The following is a 24,368-nucleotide window of genomic DNA, read 5'->3' on the forward strand; positions in this document are numbered from 1 at the left end:
AGATTGGAATCATTAAAACTCGTTATTTCACCTATAATTCACTGTATCACAATTCCAGTGGGTCAGAAGTTTACATACACTAAGTTCACTGTGCCTTTAAACAGCTAGGAAAATTCCAGAAAATTATGTCATGGCTTTAGAAGCTTCTGATAGGGTAATGGACATAATTTGGGTCAATTGGAGTTGTACCTGTGGATGTTTTTCAACGCCTACCTTCAAACTCCGTGCCTCTTTGCTTGACAACATGGGAGAATCAAAAGAAATCAGCCAAGACCTTAGAAAAAAATTGTAGACCTCCACAAGTCTGGCTCATCCTTGGGAGCAATTTCCAAACACCTGAAGGTACCACGTTCATCTGTACAAACAGTAGTACACAAGTATAAACACCATGGGACCATGCAGCCGTCATACCGCTCAGGAAGGAGACGCGTTCTGTCTCCTAGAGATGAATGTACTTTGGTGCGAAATGTGCAAATCAATCCCAGAACAATAGCAAAGGACCTTGTGAAGATGCTGGAGGAAACAGGTACAAAAGTATCTATATCCACAGTAAAACGAGTCCTATATTGACATAACCTGAAAGGCCGAACAGCAAGGAAGAAGCTACTGCTCCAAAACCACCATTAAAAAAAAGCCAGACTATGGTTTGTGACTGCACATGGGGACAAAGATCGTACTTTTTGGAGAAGTGTCCTCTGGTCTGATGAAACAAAAATGGAACTGTTTGGCCATAATGACCATCGTTATGTTTGGAGGAAAAAGGGGGAAGCTTGCAAGCCGAAGAACCCCATCCCAACCGTGAAGCACGGGGGTGGCAGCATCATGTTGTGGGGGTGCTTTGCTGCAGGAGGGACTGGTGCACTTCACAAAATAGAAGGCATCATGAGGGAGGAAAATTATGTGGATACATTGAAACAACATCTCAAGACACCAGTCAGGAAGTTAAAGCTTGGTCGCAAATGGGTCTTCCAAATTGACAATGACCCCAAGCATACTTCCAAAGTTGTGGCAAAATGGCTTAAGGACAATAAAGTCAAGGTATTGGAGTCGCTGTCACAAAACCCTGACCTCAATCCTATAGAAAATTTGTGGGCAGAACTGAAAAAGCATGTGCGAGCAAAGAGGCCTAAAAATCTGACTCAGTTACACCAGCTCTGTCAGGAAAAATGGGCCAAATTCACCCAATTTATTTTGGGAGCCTGTGGAAGGCTACCCGAAACGTTTGACTCAAGTTAAACAATTTAAAGGCAAATACTATATGTAAACTTCTGACCCACTGGGAATGTGATGAAAGAAATTAAAGCTAAAATAAATAATTCTCTCTTCTAATATTCTGACATTTTACATTCTTAAAATAAAATGGTCATCCTAACTGACCTAAGACAGGGCATTTTTACTTGGATTAAATGCCAGGAATTGTCAAGAACTGAGATTAAATATATTTGGCTAAGGTGTATGTAAACTTCAGAGTGGCAGATCAAATGCAATTCTGGCAATATAATTAAAATGGTCAACTTAGCAGGTGCTTTTGTCCGAAACGGCGAATACATTTCTAGGATGTCTGTGATGATTCTTTTGGGAATTGAATCCATGACCTTAGTGTTGCTGGTGCCATTCTCTTACCAATTGACCCTTCGCTAAGCCCTACCCCCTTGGTTACTGTTGCAACCTCTGACAACATTTTCCCTGGAAGCCCCATTCTAACCACTTGCGAAATCCCCTCACGATGATCTCAAACTGTGTTTTTAATACAACAGGCTCCGCATTTCAGGAATCAGAGTAGCAAGTACCCCTGGTGCCCTATTCAATTATTTAGCCATTTAAACAATTTTGTTTTTGGATGATAACTATTTTGTCATGTCCTCAATGGCTTTCATGTGTTTCAAACGTGATCTTGTCCGAGACTTTGGACTCGACCACAGTTGCTATCCATTGGAGCGCTGCGATTGGTTGGCCAAAATTCTGGGGCAGATCTTAGTGAAGGGTCAATTGAGCCAGGCAATATCCAAGAACCACAAAGATAAAAGTGTGGATTGGTTATAAATCATTCACTGGCTCTGTGCATGACACCTCAAATTCAGGTACTGTGATTAAAGCTACCAAATTCCCATCAAAATATCGTCTTTGTTGTTTTGAGAATGAACCATCCTCTATCTCATCCACAGCTCCAGAGCTTGAGCCATAATGTGATCTTCACCCTGGACTCTCTTCTCAAAGGGGACCTCAAAGGAGTTAAGGGGGTAAGTTGTTGCTTTTGAAAGTGTTAAGGTTGCTAATCTGTATTGGATAGAATCCACGGCCTCATCACGTCCTGCCAAGTTAATAAGAGGCTGTCTCTTTGCAAAGAATTACTGACCCATAACATTATTAAACCTAGATCTGAAAATCTACATAGTAAATCTCAGAAGTACTAGTCATTGAGTTTTTCACTCTGGCTTTCCTTTAAAACACAGTCCAAAATAAATGTGTCCTATTTTTGACTGCCATTTCCTGATGTCAGCCCCAAAATTCTGCTGGGCCCTTTTTCTTGTTGATGCATGAGTGTACATCAAATCATCTAATCAAATTGTATTAGTCACATGCGCCGAATACAACAGGTGTTGGTAGACCTTACAGTGAAATGCTTACTTACGAGCCCCTAACCGACAATGCAGTTTAACAAAAATACGGATAAGAATAAGAAATAAAAGTAACAAGTAATTAAAGAGCAGCAGTAAAATAATAATAGCGAGACTGTATTCAGGGGGGTACCGGTACAGAGTCAATGTGTGGGGGCACTGGTTAGTTGAGGTAATATGTACATGTAGGTAGAGTTATTAAAGTGAGATGATAACAACAGAGTGTTGCAGCAGTGTAAAAGGGGGGGGGGGCGCAATGCAAATAGTCTGCATAGCCATTTGATTAGGTGTTCAGGAGTCTAATGGCTTGGGGGTAGAATCTGTTTAGAAGCCTCTTGGACCTAGCCTTGGCGCTCCGGTACCGCTTACCGTGCGGTAGCAGAGAGAACAGTCTATGACCAGAGTGGCTGGAGTCTTTGACAATGTTTAGGCTTTCCTCTGACACCGCCTGGTATTGAGGTCCTGGATGGCAGGAAGCTTGGCCCCAGTGATGTACTGGGCCGTTCACACTACCCACTGTAGTGCCTTGCGGTTGGAGGCCGAGCAGTTGCCATACCAGGCAGGGATGCAACCAGTCAGGATGCTCTCGATGGTGCAGCTGTAGAACCTTTTGAGGATCTGAGGACACATGCCAAATCTTTTCAGTCTCCTGAGGGGGAATAGGTTTTGTCGTGCCCTCTTCATGACTGTCTTGGTGTGTTGGGACCATGTTAGTTTGATTGTGATGTGGACACCAAGGAACTTGAAGCTCTCAACCTGCTCTACTGCAGCCCTGTTGATGAGAATGGGGGCGTGCTTGGTCCTCTTCTTCCTGCAGTGCACAATCATCTATTTTGTCTTGATCACGTTGTGGGAGAGGTTCTTGTCCTGGTACCACACAGTCAGGTATCTGACCTCCCTATAGGCTGTCTCATTGTTGTCGGTGACCAGGCCTACCACTGTCATCAGCAAACTTATTGATGGTGTTGGAGTCGTGCCTGGCCATGCAGTCATGAGTGAACAGGGAGTACAGGAGGGGACTGAGCACACACCCCTTAGGTGCCCCTGTGTTGAGGATCAGCGTGGCGGATGTGTTGTTACCTACCCTTATCACCTGGGGGCGGCCCGTCAGGAACTCCAGGATCCAGTTGCAGTGGGAAGTGTTTAGTCCCAGGGTCCACTATGGTGTTGAGCGCTGAGCTGTAGTCAATCAATAGCATTCTCACATCGGTGTTCCTTTTGTCCATGTGGGAAAGGGCAGTGTGGAGTGCAATAGAGAGTGCTCCATCTGTGAATTTGTTGGGGTGGTATGCAAATTGGAGTGGGTCTAGGGTTTCTTGGATAATGGTGTTGATGTGAGCCATGACCAGCCTTTCAAAACACTTCATGGCTACAGACGTGAGTGCTACGGGTCGGTAGTCGTTTAGGTAGGTTACTTTAGTGTTCTTGAGCACAGGCACTATGGTGGTCTGCTTAAAACATGTAGGTATTATAGACTCGGACAGAGAGAGGTTGAAAATGTCAGTGAAGACACTTGCCAGTTGGTCAGCGCATGCTCGCAGTACACGTCCTGATAATCCGTCTGGCCCTGCGGCCTTGTGAATGTTGTCCTGTTTAAAGGTCTTACTCACATTGGCTGCGGAGAGCATGATCACAGTCTTCCAGAACAGCTGGTGCTCTCATGCATGTTTCAGTGTAATTTGCCTCGAAGCGAGCATAGAAGTAGTTTAGCTCGTCTGGTAGGCTCGTGTCACTGGGCAGCTCTCGGCTGTGCTTCCCTTTGTAGTCTGTAATGGTTTGCAAGCCCTGCCACATCCGACGAGCGTCAGAGCCAGTGTAGTATGATTCGATCTTAGTCCTTTATTGAAGCTCTGCCTGTTTGATGGTTCGTCGGAGGGCATAGCGGAATTTCTTATAAGCTTCCGGTTTAGAGTACCACTCCTTGAAAGCGGCAGCTCTAGCCTTTAGCTCAGTGCGGATGTTGCCTGTATTCCATGGCTTCTTGTTGGAGTATGTACGTACGGTCACTGTGGGGACGATGTCATCGATGCACTTATTGATGAAGCCAATGACTGATGTGGTATACTTCTCAATTCCATCTGAGGAATCCCGGGAAACATATTCCAGCCTGTGTTAGCAAAACAGTCCTGTGGCTTAGCATCTGCTTCATCTGACCACATTTTTATTGATCTAGTCACTGGTGCTTCCTGCTTTAATTTTAGCTTGTAAGCAGGAATCAGGAGGATAGAATTATGGTCAGATTTGCCAAATGGAGGGCGAGGGAGAGCTTTGTATGCATCTCTTTGTGTGGAGTAAAGGTGGTCCAGCGTTTTTTTCCCCCTTTGGTTGCACATTTAACATGCTGATAGTAATTTGCTAAAACAGATCTAAGTTTCCCTGCATTTACGACTAAACGACTACCGACCCGTAAGTCCCCAGCTACTAGGAGCGCCGCCTCTGGGTGAGCGTTTTCTTGTTTGCTTATGGCGGAATACAGCTCATTCAATGCTGTCTTAGTGCCAGCCTGACTGTGGTGGTATGTAAACAGCTACGAAAAATACAGATAAACTCTCTAGGTAGGTAGTGTGGTCTACAGTTTATCATGAGATACTCTACCTCAGGCGAGCAATAGCTCGAGACTTCCATAGATGTCATGCACCAGCTGTTATTTACAAAAATGCATAGTCCGCTGCCCCTTGTCTTACCAGACGCCACTGGTCTATCCTGCCAGTGTAGTTTATAACCAGCCAGCTGTATGCTGATAGTGTTGTCGTTCAGCCACATCTCCGTGAAGCGTAAGATATTACTGTTGTGAATGTCCCGTCGGTAGTTTAATCTTCCGCGTAGGTCATCTGTGTTATTGTCCAAAGATTGCACGTTTGCTAGCAGAATGGAAGGAAGTGGGGTTTTATTCGGTCACCTACAAATTCTCAGAAGGCAGCCCACCCTCCGGCCCCTTTTTCTCCGCCTCCTTTTTCTCCGCCTCCTCAACACGCAAATCACAGGGATCTGGGCCTGTTCCTGAGAAAGAAGTATATCGTTCACGTAGGCCTCGTCAGACTTGTTAAAGGAAAAAAAGGATTCTGCCAGTCCGTGGTGAGTAATCGCTGTCCTGATGTCCAGAAGTTATTTTGGGTCATAAGAGATGGTAGTAGCAGCATTATGTACAAAATGAGTAAAAAAAATAAGTTACAAACAAAAAAACACTATCGGTTGGGGAAATGTAAAAAGTCTGCCCTCTTCTCCGGTGCCATCTTAACCTCTCTTGGGTAGGGGGCAGTATTTTCACGGCCGTACGAAAAATGTACCCAAATTAAACGGCCTACTACTCGGGCAGCAGATTTGGATAGAAAACACTCGGCAGTTTCTAAACTGTTTGAATGATGTCTGTGAGTATAACAGAACTCATATGGCAGGCAAAAACCTGAGAAAAAATCCAACCAGGAAGTGGAGGATCTGAGGCTGTAGTTTTTAAGTGATTGCCTATCCAACACAGTGACTTGGGGTTCATTTTGCACTTCCTAAGGCTTGATGTCAACAGTCTTTAGAAAGTTGTTTGAGGCGTCTATGGTGAACAGAGAGCCAACAAAGGAAGTTGGAAGTTGTTGACTCAGGAAAGGACATGACTTCATTGGCGCGCATTCACGTGAGGGGTAGCTGTGTTCCAAAATGTTTTTCAACACGTTGGAATATTATTGAAGTTCTAAGTTAAAAAGGCCCTAAAGATTGATGATATACAACGTTTGACATGTTTGAACAAACGTAAATATCTTTTTTTTACTTTTTGTCGTGACATTTTGGCCGCGCTTCCTACACTTGGAGTAGCTTACTGAACGCGCAAACAACGAGGTATTTGGACATAAATTATGGACTTTATCAAACAAAACATTTATTGTGGACCTGTGATTCCTGGAAGTGCCTTCTGATGAAGATCATCAAAGGTAAGTGAATATTTCTAATGCTATTTATGATTTTAGATGACTCCAAAATGGCGGGTATCTGTATTACTTGATGTCTTTTTCTGGGCGCAGTACTCAGATTATTGCAAAGTGTGCTTTCCCCGTGAAGCTTTTTTGAAATCTGTCACAGCGGTTGCATAAAGGAGATGTTAATCTATAATTCTTTGAATAACAGTTTAATATTTTATCAATGTTTATGTTGAGTATTTTTGTAAATTGTAGTGCTGATTCACCGGCAGTATTGGAGGCAAAATATTTTCTGAACATCACGCGCCAATGTAAAATGCTCTATTTGGATATAAATATCAACTTGATCGAACAAAAAATGCATGTATTGTGTAACATGATGTCCTAGGAGTGTCATCTGATGAAGATCGTCAAAGGTTAGTGCTTAATTTGAGCTGGTTTTCTGTTTTTTGTGACGCCTGTCCTTGCTAGGAAAATGGCTGTGGTGAAATCGGACAATGTGGTTACATTAAGAAGACGTGTATCTTTAAAATGGTGTAAAATAGTCGTATGTTTGAGAACTTTGAATTATGACATTTTGTGGTTTTGAATTTGGCGCTCTGATTTTTCACTGGCTGTTGAATAGTGTGAACCTCCCCAAGAGAGGTTAAATCCGTGTACACAAGACACAGAAATGTCTTCTCAAAACAGAAAATACATTCATCAAAACTATAAGATACCGTAAAACTGGCAAATTCCAGCTTTGCACACCTGATTATGGGGAGTTTCTCCCATTCTCTGCTGATCCTCTCAAACTCTGTCAGGTTGGATGGGGAGTGTCGCTGAACAGCTATTTTCAGGTCTCCAGAGATTTTCAATCCGGTTCAAGTCCAGGCTCTGGCTGAGCCACTAAAGAACATTCAGAGACTTGTCCCGAAGCCACTCCTGCGTTGTTTTGGCTGTATGCTTAGGGTTGTTGTCCATTGGAAGGTGAACCTTCGCCCCAGTCTGAGGTCCTGAGTGCTCCGGAGCAGGTTTTCATCAAGGATCTCTCTGACTTTGCTCCGTTCATCTTTCCCTCAATCTTGAGTAGTCTCCCCGTCCCTGCCACTGAAAAACATCCCCACAGCATGATGCTGCCACCACCATGCTTCACCTTAGGGATGGTTCCAAGTTTCCTCCAGACGTGACTGTTTGCATTCAGGCCAAAGATTTCAATCATGGGTTCAGTCATGGGTTCATCAGACCAGAGAATCTAGTTTCTCATGGTCTGAGAGTCTTTAGGTGCCTTTTGGCAAACTCCAAGGTGGCTGTCATGTGCCTTTTACTGAGGAGTGGCTTCCGTCTGGCCACTCTACCATAAAGGCCTGATTGGTGGAGTGCTGCAGAGATGGTTGTCCTTCAGGAAGATTAATCTCATCTGCACAGAAGAACTCTAGAGCACCGTCAGAGTGACCATCGGGTTCTTGGTCACCTCCCAACAAGGCCATTCTCCCTCGATTGCTCAGTTTAGCCGGGCGGCCAGCTCTAGGAAGAGTCTTGGTTTTTCCAAACCTCCATAAAAGACTGATGGAGGCTACTGGTGTTATTGGGGACCTTCAATGCTGCTGACATGTTTTGGTACCATTTACATTTACATTTAAGTCATTTAGCAGACGCTCTTATCCAGAGCGACTTACAAATTGGTGCATTCACCTTTATGATATCCAGTGGAACAACCACTTTACAATAGTGCATCTAAATCTTTTAAGGGGGGGGGGTTAGAAGGATTACTTTATCCTATCCCAGGTATTCCCTAAAGAGGTGGGGTTTCAGGTGTCTCCGGAAGGTGGTGATTGACTCCGCTGTCCTGGCGTCGTGAGGGAGCTTGTTCCACCATTGGGGTGCCAGAGCAGCGAACAGTTTTGACTGGGCTGAGCGGGAACTGTGCTTCCTCAGAGGTAGGGAGGCGAGCAAGCCAGAGGTGGATGAACGCAGTGCCCTTGTTTGGGTGTAGGGCCTGATCAGAGCCTGAAGGTACGGAGGTGCCGTTCCCCTCACAGCTCCGTAGGCAAGCACCATGGTCTTGTAGCGGATGCGAGCTTCAACTGGAAGCCAGTGGAGAGAGCGGAGGAGCGGGGTGACGTGAGAGAACTTGGGAAGGTTGAACACCAGACGGGCTGCGCCGTTCTGGATGAGTTGTAGGGGTTTAATGGCACAGGCAGGGAGCCCAGCCAACAGCGAGTTGCAGTAATCCAGACGGGAGATGACAAGTGCCTGGATTAGGACCTGCGCCGCTTCCTGTGTGAGGCAGGGTCGTACTCTGCGAATGTTGTAGAGCATGAACCTACAGGATCGGGTCACCGCCTTGATGTTAGTGGAGAACGACAGGGTGTTGTCCAGGATCACGCCAAGGTTCTTAGCACTCTGGGAGGAGGACACAAGGGAGTTGTCAACCGTGATGGCGAGATCATGGAATGGGCAGTCCTTCCCCGGGAGGAAGAGCAGCTCCGTCTTGCCGAGGTTCAGCTTGAGGTGGTGATCCATCATCCGCACTGATATGTCTGCCAGACATGCAGAGATGCGATTCGCCACCTGGTTATCAGAGGGGGGAAAGGAGAAGATTAATTGTGTGTCGTCTGCATAGCAATGATAGGAGAGACCATGTGAGGATATGACAGAGCCAAGTGACTTGGTGTATAGCGAGAATAGGAGAGGGCCTAGAACAGAGCCCTGGGGGACACCAGTGGTGAGAGCACGTGGTGCGGAGACAGATTCTCGCCACTCCACCTGGTAGGAGCGACCTGTCAGGTAGGACGCAATCCAAGCGTGGGCCGCGCCGGAGATGCCCAACTCGGAGAGGGTGGAGAGGAGGATCTGATGGTTCACAGTATCAAAGGCAGCAGATAGGTCTAGAAGGATGAGAGCAGAGGAGAGAGAGTTAGCTTTAGCAGTGCGGAGAGCCTCCGTGCCACAGAGAAGAGCAGTCTCAGTTGAATGCCCAGTCTTGAAACCTGACTGCTTAGGATCAAGAAGGTCATTCTGAGAGAGATAGCAGGAGAGCTGGCCAAGGACGGCACGTTCAAGAGTTTTGGAGAGAAAAGAAAGAAGGGATACTGGTCTGTAGTTGTTGACATCGGAGGGATCGAGTGGAGGTTTTTTCAGAAGGGGTGCAACTCTCGCTCTCTTGAAGACGGAAGGGACGTAGCCAGCGGTCAAGGATGAGTTGATGAGCGAGGTGAGGTAGGGGAGAAGGTCTCCGGAAATGGTCTGGAGAAGACAGGAGGGGATAGGGTCAAGTGGGCAGGTTGTTGGGTGGCCGGCCGTCACAAGACGCGAGATTTCATCTGGAGAGAGAGGGGAGAAAGAGGTCAAAGCACAGGGTAGGGCAGTGTGCGCAGGACCAGCGGTGTCGTTTGACTTAGCAAACGAGGATCGGATATCGTCAACCTTCTTTTCAAAATGGTTGACGAAGTCATCCGCAGAGAGGGAGGAGGAGGGGGAGGAGGATTCAGGAGGGAGGAGAAGGTAGCAAAGAGCTTCCTAGGGTTAGAGGCAGATGCTTGGAATTTAGAGTGGTAGAAAGTGGCTTTAGCAGCAGAGACAGAAGAGGAGAATGTAGAGAGGAGGGAGTGAAAGGATGCCAGGTCCGCAGGGAGGCGAGTTTTCCTCCATTTCCGCTCGGCTGCCCGGAGCCTTGTTCTGTGAGCTCGCAGTGAGTCGTCGAGCCACGGAGCAGGAGGGGAGGACCGAGCCGGCCTGGAGGATAGGGGACAGAGAAAATCAAAGGATGCAGAAAGGGAGGAGAGGAGGGTTGAGGAGGCAGAATCAGGAGATAGGTTGGAGAAGGTTTGAGCAGAGGGAAGAGATGATAGAATGGAAGAGGAGAGAGTAGCGGGAGAGAGAGAGCGAAGGTTGGGACGGCGCAATACCATCCGAGTAGGGGCAGAGTGAGAAGTGTTGGATGAGAGCGAGAGGGAAAAGGATACAAGGTAGTGGTCGGACACTTGGAGGGGAGTTGCAATGAGATTAGTGGAAGAACAGCATCTAGTAAAGATGAGGTCAAGCGTATTGCCTGCCTTGTGAGTAGGGGGGTAAGGTGAGAGGGTGAGGTCAAAAGAGGAGAGGAGTGGAAAGAAGGAGGCAGAGAGGAATGAGTCAAAGGTAGACGTGGGGAGGTTAAAGTCACCCAGAACTGTGAGAGGTGAGCCATCCTCAGGAAAGGAACTTATCAAGGCGTCAAGCTCATTGATGAACTCTCCAAGGGAACCTGGAGGGCGATAAATGATAAGGATGTTAAGCTTGAAAGGGCTGGTAACTGTGACAGCATGGAATTCAAATGAGGAGATAGACAGATGGGTCAGGGGAGAAAGAGAGAATGTCCACTTGGGAGAGATGAGGATTCCAGTGCCACCACCCCGCTGGCTCGATGCTCTAGGGGTATGCGAGAACACGTGGGCAGACGAGGAGAGAGCAGTAGGAGTAGCAGTGTTAGCTGTGGTAATCCATGTTTCCGTCAGCGCCAGGAAGTCTAGGGACTGGAGGGTAGCATAGGCTGAGATGAACTCAGCCTTGTTGGCCGCAGACCGGCAGTTCCAGAGGCTGCCGGAGACCTGGAACTCCACGTGGGTCGTGCGCGCTGGGACCACCAGGTTAGAGTGGGAGCGGCCACGCGGTGTGAAGCGTTTGTATGGCCTGTGCAGAGGGGAGAGAACAGGGAACAGAGCAGAGCATTGGGGTAGGTCCATGTCTGACATCAATGTGTGCGCAATTACAACTATAATTTAATATATATAATTTAATATGGTCCATTTCTGAAAATGATAATTAACATAAACATACTGTTGACACGTAGGCTATGGTGTAATGTTTTGCCTTGTGTGGTAGGTTTTGTGGGTTTTGACACTTATTTAGGTGTCATAACAGCCATAGAATAACGCAATATATGTCACAACAGGTCTAAATATGTGTCATGACAGTGTTATATTATATGAGCTACCAAAAAGTGTGACCCAAACAATTTGTAGCTCACAATATGTTTTTAAAAAAATTTTTTAAAGCTCTCATGCTAGAAAAGGTGGAAGACCCCTGTTCTATAGGTACGATTGACCACAGTTCCAAAAGAGTGGTTGTGCATGATTGAGAAAAATGGGAATATTGATTTATTTGCAATAATTTGATTATTTCCTTGTTAATCTTCAGGACATAAAGAAGCCATTTGACAAGGCATGGAAGGACTATGAGGCTAAGTTGTAAGTTTGCTTTACTGTACATTCGTGTGTGTGTATGTGCTTGTGTAAGTCAACTTTTAAATGATTTGAATTGTATTCTTGTGACTGTATTTTGAATGTGATCCTTACCTTGAGTGAAATTCTGGATATTTCCCCCAGCACCAAGATTGAGAAGGAGAAGAGGGAGCATGCTAAACAACATGGGATGATCCGGACTGAGATTACTGGAGCTGAGATTGCAGAGGAGATGGAGAAGGAGCGACGTCTCTTCCAGTTACAGATGTGCGAGGTCAGTGAGTTTGTGTGCTTGCGTGTGGATGGGATAATATGTGCACATAATTTCTCTCTCATGCTCTGCTTTAGCTTCTCGCTCTTCCTCCACTCTCTGTGACTGAACAAAAATATAAACGCAACATGTAAAGTGTTTTTCATACGCACAGAAAGCTTATTTCTCTCAAATTTTGGGCACAAATGTGTTTACATCCCTGTTAGTGAGCATTTCTCCTTTGCCAATATAATCCATCCATCTGAGAGGTGTGGCATATCAAGAAGCTGATTAAACAGTATGATTATTACACAGGTGCACCTTGTGCTGTGGACAATAAAAGGCCACTCTAAAATGTGCAGTTTTGTCACACAACACAATGCCACAGATGTCCCAAGTTTTGAGGGAGCGTGCAATTGGCATGCTGACTGCAGTAATGTCCACCAGAGCTGTTGCCAGAGAATTTAATGTTCATTTCTCTACCATAAGCTGCCTCCAATGTCGTTTTAGAGAATTTGGGAGTACATTCAGCCGGCCTCACAACCACATTTCACGTGTATTGCATTGTGTGAGTGAGCGGTTTGCTTATGTCAAAGATGTGAATGATGGGTATGGCATGGGCAGGCATTAGATATGGACAACGAGCACAATTGCATTTTATTGATGGCAATTTCAATGCACAAAAATACAGTGACAAGATCCTCCACATCCGGTTTCTTCACCTGCGAGATCATCTGAGACCAGCCACCCGCACAGCTGATGACAAACTGTCAGAATTTTTAATTTTTAATTGTTTTTTATTGAACCTTTATTTAACTAGGCAAGACACTGGGGGTCTTGACCAGGTTCATAACCTACTTCAGTTGGCAAATGCTCACCTTTGATGCCCACTGGCACGCTGGAGAAGTGTGTTCTTCACAGATGAATCCCGGTTTCAACTGTACCGGGCAGATGGCAGACAGCGTGTATGGTGTCATGTGGGTGAGCGGTTTGCTGATGTCAATGTTGTGAACAGAGTGCCCCATAGTGGTGGTGGGGTTAGGGTATGGGCAGGCATAAGTTACGGACAACAAACACACTTGTGCTTTATCTATGGCAATTTGAATGCACAGAGATACCGTGACGAGATCCTGATTCCGCCACCATCAGCTCATGTTTCAGCATGATAATGCATGGCCCCATTTCGCTAGTATCTGTACACAGTTCCTGGAAGCTGAAAATGTCCCAGTTCTTCCATGGCCCGCATATTCACCAGACATGTCACCGATTGGGATAATCTGGGTTGACGTATACAGCGGTTCGTCCTTTAAAAGTTGCAGCATGCATGGTGCCGCAGAATTCTATGGCACGTTATTGAAGTGTGAACCACTGGTACCATTAATGCTAGTTAGTGCTAGTTTGACCACCAGAGGGCATCTTGGAGAAGCATGTGATAGCCTTCAATAGTGCCTGTACAAGAGAATGCAGGCACGCGGGAGACCCGGGGTTCAAATCCCCGACGGGGAGGAAGGAGTAGCCTGTCCTTGTAAATAAGAATTTCTCGTTAACTGATTCCATATGTGTTATTTCATAGTTGTGATCTCTTCACTATTATTCTGTAATGTAGAAAATAGTAAAAATTAAGAAAAACCCTGGAATGAGTAGGTGTGTCCAAACTTTTGACTGGTACTTGCTTAATTAATTAAATTAATATTATGGTGTTTCTATTCCAAGAACCCTCTGGGTTTCCATTAGGATGGAATGGAAAATATGGCGCTGTACAACGTGACGGTCGGGAGTACAGTACTGTGTTATGTAGCTAAAGAATCCCTATGTCGTGTGGGCACCTGGGAGACCGGGGTTCAATTCCCCGATGGGGAGGAAGGAGTAGGCTGGCCTTGTAAATAAGAATTTGTTCTTAACTTCTTACGGCTGAAATCCCGTTAACGGGATCGATATGACAACAGCCAGTGAAAGTGCAGAGTGCCAAATTCAAAACAGCAAAAATCTCATAATAAAAATTTCTCAAACATACAAGTATTATACACCATTTTAAAGATACGATTCTCATTAATCCAATCACAGTCTCCGATATCAAAAAGGCTTTACAGTGAAAGCACACCAAACGATTATGTTAGGTCAGCACCTAGTCACAAAAAAACACAGCCATTTTCCAGCCAAAGAGAGGAGTCACAAAAAGCAGAAATAGAGATAAAATGTATCACTAACCTTTGATCTTCATCAGATGGCACTTATAGGACTTCATGTTACACAATACATGTATGTTTTGTTCAATAAAGTTCATATTTCTATCCAAAAATCTCAGTTTACATTTGCGCGTTATGTTCAGTAATGTGTTGCCTCCAAAACCTCCGGTGACTTTGCAGAGAACCACATCAATTTACAGAAATACTTATCATAACACTTGTATATTTTATCAAAGTTTATGCACAGAATTAAAGATACACTTCTCCTTAATGCAACCGCTGTGTCAGATTTCAAAAAAGCTTTACGGCGAAAGCAAACTTTGCAATAATCTGAGTACAGTGCTCAGACATCAAAACAATCCATACAGATACCCGCCATTTTGGAGTCAACAGAAGTCACAAATACCATTATAAATATTCACTTACCTTTGATGATCTTCATCGGAATGCACTCCCAGGAATCCCAGTTCCACAATAAATGTTTGTTTTGTTCGATAAAGTCCATCCTTTATGTCCAAATACCTCCTTTTTGTTTGCGCGTTCCGTCGAGTAATCCAAATGCACTGTGCTCGTGCAGTAAGTTCAGACGAAAAGTCAAAAACGTTATATTACAGTTCGTAGAAACATGTCAAACGATGTATAGAATCAATCTTTAGGATGTTTTTATCATAAATCTTCCATAATATTCCAACCGGACGATTCCTTTGTCTTCAGAAATGTAAAGGAACACACCTAACTCTCACGGGAGTGTGCACGATTGAGCTCATGTCATTTTCTCAGTCATCTGATTCCAATGGCTCTTATTCTGTCCCCATTCACAGTAGAAGCATGAAACAACGTTCTAAAGACTGTTGACATCTAGTGGAAGCCTTAGGAAGTGCAAAATGACCCCACAGACACTGTATACTGGATAGGCAATCACTTGAAAAACTACAAACCTCAGATTTCCACACTTCCTGGTTGGATTTTTTTCTCAGGTTTTTGCCTGCCATATGAGTTCTGTTATACTCAGAGACATCATTCAAACAGTTTTAGAAACGTCAGTGTTTTCTATCCAAATCTACTAATAATATGCAAATATTTGACTCTGGGCCCGAGTATTAGGCAGTTTACTCTGGGCACGCTTTTCATCCAAACTCGAAAATACTGCCCCCTATACCCTAAAAAGTTGTGTGCTTTGAATTCTAAATAAATAACCGACAGTGTCACCAGCAAAGCACCCTCACACCAACATACCTCCTCCTCCATGCTTCACGGGGTGGGAACCACACATGCAGAGATCATCCGTTCACCTACTCTGCGTCAGTTGTTGAGATGTTTCTGTTACATTAACTCTGTGAAGCATTTATTTGGGCTGCATTTTCTGAGGCTGGTAACTCTAATGAACTTATCCTCTGCAGCAGAGGTAACTTTGGGTCTTCCATTCCTGTGGCGGTCCTCATGAGAGCCAGTTTCATCAATCATAGTGCTTGATTGTTTGTGCAACTGTTCTTGAAGAAACTTTCAAAGTGACTTAATGTAATGATGGACTGTCGTTTCTTTTTGCTTATTTGAGCTGTTCTTGACCTAATATGGACTTGGTCTTTTACCAAATAGGGTTATCTTCTGTATACCACCCCTACCTTGTCACAACACAACTGATTGGCTCAAAGGAGGAAAGAAATTCCACAAATTAACTTTTAACAGGGCTCACCTGTTAATTGAACTGCATTCCAGGTGACTACTTCGTAAAGCTGGTTGAGAGAATGCCAAGATTGTGTAAAGCTGTCATCAAGGCAAAGGGTGGATACTTTGAAGAATCTCATATGTTAGCAATTTGTTATTTTTCAATAACACAAACTCCAAAGGAAAATATGTTTATTCAGAGAGGACAAATCAAGATGTTAAGCTAGGAGTCAGATGATAAGTCTCCCCCTGTCCTCAGCTTTTCCCCCCCAGAACAAAGGACAGGATGCCACTTATAACCCCCCACCCTTGCCTGGGGTTGACCAATCAGAAGTCCTTGTAGGACAACTTGGCCAATGGCCAAATAAAATTATCCCACTCCAGACTCAATGTACAGACCAATGAAAACGTGGCCCACGTAGAACACGTCGCTCTGAGTTCAGGAGTGACATTCTACAGATTCCGAACTGAAACCCAACTCCTATTTACAATTCGCTATTGACCATTAGTACTCTAGTTTTTTAGTCCTCTCAAACTCTGCGTTGTCTGTCTTCCAAATTTTATTACACTCCCCCCTAGACCAAAAAATAGACAGTTAAAAACATCAGCAGTAAGCATAAAATCATTTACATTAAACACCTTGCATTTCTATAAAACACAAAGGCCATGTTCTACTTGCCATTGCCATAAGAAATAGATTTCCCACAAAGTTATAGAAAATAAGTATTAACAGTTGTGATACCACACCTGAGGGAGCATGGTTCATTACAGCACCGAGGACAGTTACCACGGACACATTGACCACAATCATGAGGTTTGGTGTGATGGTGAAGACCCTTATGATCCCCATCACATTCTGGTGAACACCACTGACACCCATCTCCAAAAAGACACGGTTGATGAATCTTATGATATCCCCTATCACGTAACCGTCGGATTTTAGCAAACAAACATCGGGCAATAGCACACTTGATAACCTGGATGAGGATAAGAAAAATAACCACAACTCCCACTATTGGAAGTATCATGCTCACCAAAAAACTTCCCCATGTACCGAATGTGGAAGACAACCACATGACTAAACCTAAATCAACTGGATTGTAATTATGATATTTATCTCACTCAGTCCTGATCTTTCGGATTAGGTCAGTTATTTCCTCAGAATGATCAGGAATGTAAGTACAGCATCCAGCACTAATAACAGCACATGTACACCCTTGTACGGCCAGAAGTTAATCCAGGGCCAAACAATTTTGCATTGCCACAGTCCGAATGGCAACCATCTCAGCTGTAATTAACTCTCAACTGTACAATTCGCTATGACTCCCAGGGTTAGCCATATTAATAACTTCCTGTGCTATTTTAGAAATAACATAAGAGGAAAACACAATTGAAATGATCACAATTGCAATCTCTCGGTTTCTTTAATCACACATTTATGAGGCTTTGAAAAAGTAGAATTCACAGATTGTCTTACATGAGGTACAACATATCCCAAATAACAAGACCCTTGCCACAACTCCTCCAGCACCTATCTGCAGAACTAGGTACTCTCGCATGTTGATACTCAACTTTCTTAACCAAATTAGTACCAATAATCGCCTTATACCAATAAACATCTCTCCATATACCCCACATTTCACAATGGTTAAAGGGAATAGCCCTTAATGGAATACCTGCCCTTGATGTGAATGGAGCAGACGTACAAACCCAACATCTACTTTGATTGACTACTGTGCCATAGTGTAGAGAGAGGTAAAAATGTATTGACGCCTCAGCGTCCCTCATCCTGCTGATGCATCTCTGTGCTGGAAATGGAACCACCACCCACATCCTGTATTAGGAGCAAACTCAAAGAAAATCATTTCAACCATCTTCCACTTGTCTGCAAGACAATAATATTCAATCATCCTATTGTCAAGGTAATCATTCACCAAGTCCTTTAAAAGTGACCAGCTGTTCCACACTGGTATCAGTCCCACATAGATAACTATTAGACATGACCAGCTCTTCCACACTGATATCAGTCCCATTGATAACTATTAGACATGACAAGCTCTTCCACACTGGTATCAGTCCCATTGATAACTATTAGACATGACAAGCTCTTCCACACTGGTATCAGTCCCATAGATAACTATTAGACATGACCAGCTCTTCCACACTGGTATCAGTCCCATAGATAACTATTAGACATGACCAGCTCTTCCACTGGTATCAGTCCCATAGATAACTATGAGACATGACCAGCTCTTCTACACCGGTATCAGTCCCATAGATAACTATGAGACATGACCAGCTCTTCCACACTGGTATCAGTCCCATAGATAACTATTAGACATGACCAGCTCTTCCACACTGGTATCAGTCCCATAGATAACTATTAGACATGACCAGCTCTTCCACACTGGTATCAATCCCATAGATAACTATTAGACATGACCAGCTCTTCCACACTGGTATCAGTCCCGTAGATAACTGCCGGTATTGAGGGATTCCTCTTCCGTTCCACTGGCTGCACTTCACCGGTGATCTTGTATCACTTCAGGTAAAGTCAAGGGATATTGCTGCAGCCTCAGACGATAGATTCTCATAACCTGCAACGAAGGAAACAAAAAAGTAAAAGTAACATGTCCTGGTTTCAAGAGAAATTGATATTTCACACAGATTTCCCTATGTAAGCATGTCCCTATTTTCAGGGAAAAGTTGGACATTTCACCTAGATATCCCTAATATAATGACTGCGGTGTACAACATAGAAGCTTATCAGGTTCTGATCATCTTACTGTGCTTCTGCGCCTGAGATTGGCCCCCGATTTGCTAATCAATCAGTTCTTTTTTCTCCAGGCTCCGCTTTGTCATCAACATGGACATTTTTCTTCGTAGTCCAAATTGCATGGCTCTGAACTATAGATTTGGTTCTGAACTATAGATTCCTGCATCAATCTTCATTGGACAAACAGAAATTGATAATGGTTTGATCTGTTTCAAACAGGGATGAAGCGCTGACCCCAGAATAAGATATAGAACCCCATAGGGATGAAGCGCTGACCCCAGTCTATGGGGTTCTATATCTTAGACTGGGGTCAGCGCTTCGTCACTATGGGGTTCTATATCTTAGACTGGGGTCAGCGCTTCATCCCTATGGGGTTCTATATCTTAGACTGGGGTCAGCCTTTCATCCCTATGGGGTTCTATATCTTAGACTGGGGTCAGCGCTTCGTCCCTATGGGGTTCTATATCTTAGACTGGGGTCAGCGCTTTGTCCCTATGGGGTTCTATATCTTAGACTGGGGTCAAACATTGGAAAAAAAACTTTGGGATTTGTGTGCCATACAATTGAAAAGTTTAGATGACTGGTTTCTGATTGTACATATTTTTACAATTGTTTTGCGTAAGAGTCTTTCATTCCAAATATCTTCCATTTTTCTTCATGTCCCAACAGTACCTGATCAAAGTGAATGAGATCAAAACTAAGAAGGGAGTTGACCTTCTCCAGAACCTCATAAAGTACTACCATGCACAGTGCAAGTAAGTATTCTGACACAACTTCCAGCTCATACTTAAATGCCTCGTTCACACCAGAAAAGGCTGTGTTAATCTATTAATCAATCGATATCATTATTGTCCCAATTGGGACATTTGTAGCGTGGTCAGGGATGCAACATTAAAAACAATAACATACAACAGATGTACACATAAGATAAATAGTGTGAGATCAGTTACACTCTTAAAATCATCAAATAGGAGCAGTTTATTTGTGCCCCATGCTGATTATGGGATGTACTGTGAGTGGAAGAGATTAGTGTTTTTTGGGTTACTTAGTACTCCATATTTTAACCGCAACTGCTAACCCGACAACAACACTGATAGACACATATTGTTGTCGGTTTAGCAGTTGCAGTTAAAATATCAACTTCCGCAAGATTTCTGCATGGCAAAGGCAATAATCAAATGTATGTGAATGACAAACAACTTTTCAGATTCCTCCATGTTAGATAACTGGACTTCAGAATGCAAACCATTGTATTGTGAAAGCAAAACGTATTTAAAAAGTATGTTTATGTGTATATGCTTATGCTAGAAAACCAGACTACTCTTTCTTCTTCAGCTTTTTTCAGGATGGATTGAAAATCGCAGACAAGTTGAAGCAGTATATTGAGAAGCTTGCAGCTGACCTGTATAACGTAGGTGACATTTACATTTAAAAATTATTAGACAAAAGGCTACGTTGGTCTCTCTGCTGTATGGCTTTATGTTTTCATCTACTGTACCAGTCAAAAGTTTGGACACCTACTCATTCAAGGGCTTTTCTTTATTTTGACTATTTTCTACATTGTAGAAGACATCAAAACTATGAAATAACACGTGGAATCATGTAGCAACCCAAAAAGTGTTAAACAAATCAAAATATATTTTATATTCTTCAAAGTAGCCACCCTTTGCCTTGATGACAGCTTTGCACATTCTTGGCATTCTCTCAACCAGCTTCATGATGAATGCTTTTCCAACAGTCTCGAAGGAGTTTCCACATATGCTGAGCACTTGCTGGCTGCTTGTCTTTCACTCTGCGGTCCAACTCATCCCAAACCATCTCAATTGGGCTGACGTGAGGTGATTAATGGAGGCCAGGTCATCTGATGCAGCACTCCATGACTCTCCTTATTGGTCAAATATCCCTTACACAGCCTGGATGTGTGTTTTGGGTCATTGTCCTGTTGAAAAACAAATGATAGTCCCACTAAACGCAAACTAGATGGGATGGCGTATCGTTGCAGAATGCTGTGGTAGCCATGTTGGTTAAGTGTGCCTTGAATTCAAAATAAATCACAGACAGTGTCACCAGCAAAGCACCATCACACCACCACCTCCATGCTTCACGATGGGAACCACACATGCGGAGATCATCCGTTCACCTACTCTGTGTCTCACAAAGACAAGGAGGTTGGAACCAAAAATCTCACATTTGGACTCATCAGACCAAAGGACAGATTTCCACCGGTATAATGTACATTACTTGTGTTTCTTGGCCCAAGCATGGCTCTTCTTCTTATTGGTGTCATTTAGTTGTGGTTTCTTTGCAGCAATTCAACCATGAAGGCCTGATTCACGCAGTCTCCTTTGAACAGTTGATTTTGAGATGTGTCTGTTACTTGACCTCTGTAGCATTTATTTGGGCTGCAATCTGAGGTGCAGTTCAAATCAAATCAAATCAAATTTATTTATATAGCCCTTCGTACATCAGCTGAAATCTCAAAGTGCTGTACAGAAACCCAGCCTAAAACCCCAAACAGCAAGCAATGCATGTGAAAGAAGCACGGTGGCTGGGAAAAACTCCCTAGGAAAAACTCCTGAGAAAGGCCAAAAACCTAGGAAGAAACCTAGAGAGGAACCAGGCTATGAGGGGTGGCCAGTCCTCTTCTGGCTGTGCCGGGTGGATATTATAACAGAACATGGTCAAGATGTTAAAATGTTCGTAAATGACCAGCATGGTCAAATAATAATAATCATAGTAATTGTCGAGGGTGCAACAAGCACGTCCGGTGAACAGGTCAGGGTTCCGTAGCCGCAGGCAGAACAGTTGAAACTGGAGCAGCAGCATGGCCAGGTGGACTGGGGACAGCAAGGAGTCATCATGCCAGGTAGTCCTAGGGCTCAGGTCCTCCGAGAGAAAGAAAGAAAGAAAGAAAGAGAGAATTAGAGAGAGCATATTTACATTCACACAGGACACTGGATAAGACAAGAGAATACTCCAGATGTAACAGACTGACCCTAGCCCCCCGACACATAAACTACTGCAGCATAAATACTGGAGGCTGAGACAGGAGGGATCAGAAGACACTGTGGCCCCATCCGATGATACCCCCGGACAGGGCCAAACAGGCAGGATATAACCCCACCCACTTTGCCAAAGCACAGCCCCCACACCACTAGAGGGATATCTACAACCACCAACTTACCGTCCGAAGACAAGGCCGAGTATAGCCCACAAAGATGTCTGCCACGGCACAACCCAAGGGGGGGGCGCCAACCCAGACAGGAAGACCACGTCAGTGGCTCAACCTACTCAAGTGACGCACCCCTCCCATGGACGGCATGGAAGAACACCAGTAAGTCAGTGACTCAGCCCCTGTAAAAGGGTTAGAGGCAGAGAATCCCAGTGGGAAGAGGGGAACCGACAAGGCAGAGACAGCAAGGGCGGTTCGTTGCTCCAGCCTTTCCGTTCACCTTCACACTCCTGGGCCAGACTATACTTAATCATAGGACCTACTGAAGAGATAAGTCTTCAGTAAAGACTTAAAGGTTGAGACTGAGTCTGCGTCTCTCACATGGGTAGGCAGACCATTCCATAAAAATGGAGCTCTATAGGAGAAAGCCCTACCTCCAGCCGTTTGCTTAGAAATTCTAGGGACAATTAGGAGGCCTGCGTCTTGTGACCGTAGCGTACGTGTAGGTATGTACGGCAGGACCAAATCGGAAAGATAGGTAGGAGCAAGCCCATGTAATGCTTTGTAGGTTAGCAGTAAAACCTTGAAATCAGCCCTTGCCTTAACAGGAAGCCAGTGTAGGGAAGCTAGCACTGGAGTAATATGATCAAATTTTTTGGTTCTAGTCAGGATTCTAGCAGCCGTATTTAGCACTAACTGAAGTTTGTTTAGTGCTTTATCCGGGTAGCCGGAAAGTAGAGCATTGCAGTAGTCGAGCCTAGAAGTAACAAAAGCATGGATTAATTTTTCTGCGTCATTTTTGGACAGAAAGTTTCTGATTTTTGCAATGTTACGTAGATGGAAAAAAGCTGTCCTTGAAGCAGTCTTGATATGTTCTTCAAAAGAGAGATCAGGGTCCAGAGTAACGCCGAGGTCCTTCACAGTTTTATTTGAGACGACTGTACAACCATCCAGATTAATTGTCAGATTCAACAGAAGATCTCTTTGTTTCTTGGGACCTAGGACAAGCATCTCTGTTTTGTCTGAGTTTAAAAGTAGAACATTTGCAGCCATCCACTTCCTTATGTCTGAAACACAGGCTTCTAGCGAGGGCAATTTTGGGGCTTCACCATGTTTCATTGAAATGTACAGCTGTGTGTCGTCCGCATAGCAGTGAAATTTAACATTATGTTTTCGAATGACATCCCCAAGAGGTAAAATATATAGTGAAAACAATAGTGGTCCTAGAACGGAACCTTGAGGAACACCGAAATTTACAATTGATTTGTCAGAGGACGAACCATTCACAGAGACAAACTGATATCTTTCCGACAGATAAGATCTAAACCAGGCCAGAACTTGTCCATGTAGACCAATTTGGGTTTCCAATCTCTCCAAAAGAATGTGGTGATCGATGGTATCAAAAGCGGCACTAAGATCTAGGAGCACGAGGACAGATGCAGAGCCTCGGTCTGACGTCATTAAAAGGTCATTTACCACCTTCACAAGTGCAGTCTCAGTGCTATGATGGGGTCTAAAACCAGACTGAAGCGTTTCGTATACATTGTTTGTCTTCAGGAAGGCAGTGAGTTGCTGCGCAACAACTTTTTCTAAAATTTTTGAGAGGAATGGAAGATTCGATATAGGCCGATAGTTTTTTATAATTTCTGGGTCAAGATTCGGCTTTTTCAAGAGAGGCTTTATTACTGCCATTTTTAGTGAGCTTGGTACACATCCGGTGGATAGAGAGCCGTTTATTATGTTCAACATAGGAGGGCCAAGCACAGGAAGCAGCTCTTTCAGTAGTTTAGTTGGAATAGGGTCCAGTATGCAGCTTGAGGGTTTGGAGGCCATGATTATTTTCATCATTGTGTCAAGAGATATAGTACTAAAACACTTTAGTATCTCCCTTGAGCCAGGGTCCTGGCAGAGTTGTGCAGACTCTGGACAATGAAGCCCTGGAGGAATACCCAGATTTAAAGATGAGTCCGTAATTTGCTTTCTAATGATCATGATCTTTTCCTCAAAAAAGTTCATACATTTATTACTGCTGAAGTGAAAGCCATCCTCCATTTGCGAATGCTGCTTTTTAGTTAGCTTTGCGACAGTGTCAAAAAGAAATTTCGGATTGTTCTTATTTTCCTCAATTAAGTTGGAAAAATAGGATGATCGTGCAGCAGTGAGGGCTCTTCGATACTGCACGGTACTGTCTTTCCAAGCTAGTCGGAAGACTTCCAGTTTAGTGTGGCGCCATTTCCGTTCCAATTTTCTGGAAGCTTGCTTCAGAGCTCGTGTATTTTCTGTATACCAGGGAGCTAGTTTCTTATGACAGATGTTTTTAATTTTTAGGGGTGCAACTGCATCTAGGGTATTGCGCAAGGTTGAATTGAGTTCCTCGGTTAGGTGGTTAACTGATTCTTGTCCTCTGACGTCCTTGGGTAAGCAGAGGGAGTCTGGAAGGGCATCAAGGAATCTTTGGGTTGTCTGAGAATTTATAGCACGACTTTTAATCTTCCTTGGTTGGGGTCTGAGCAGATTATTTGTTGCAATTGTAAACGCAATAAAATGGTGGTCCGATAATCCAGGATTATGAGGAAAAACATTAAGATCCAC

At 44.0% G+C, this 24,368-nt stretch overlaps 1 protein-coding gene across 9 annotated transcripts in view; it reads left to right on the forward strand.

The window, feature by feature from the left end:
* The window catches only part of asap1a (ArfGAP with SH3 domain, ankyrin repeat and PH domain 1a), a 210,569-nt gene that overhangs the window by 80,045 nt on the left and 106,156 nt on the right, over positions 1 to 24,368 (forward strand). For all 9 annotated transcript variants that reach the window (XM_029703926.1, XM_029703921.1, XM_029703920.1 and 6 more), the window contains 5 exons: positions 2,166 to 2,240; positions 11,684 to 11,733; positions 11,872 to 12,001; positions 19,274 to 19,359; positions 19,940 to 20,015. In XM_029703926.1, coding sequence (XP_029559786.1) covers positions 2,166 to 2,240; positions 11,684 to 11,733; positions 11,872 to 12,001; positions 19,274 to 19,359; positions 19,940 to 20,015 — 417 coding nt within the window. The remainder of the gene's footprint in view (positions 1 to 2,165; positions 2,241 to 11,683; positions 11,734 to 11,871; positions 12,002 to 19,273; positions 19,360 to 19,939; positions 20,016 to 24,368) is intronic.

Source organism: Salmo trutta, chromosome 21, assembly GCF_901001165.1.
Source record: "Salmo trutta chromosome 21, fSalTru1.1, whole genome shotgun sequence".
Taxonomy (NCBI): Eukaryota; Metazoa; Chordata; class Actinopteri; order Salmoniformes; family Salmonidae; genus Salmo; species Salmo trutta.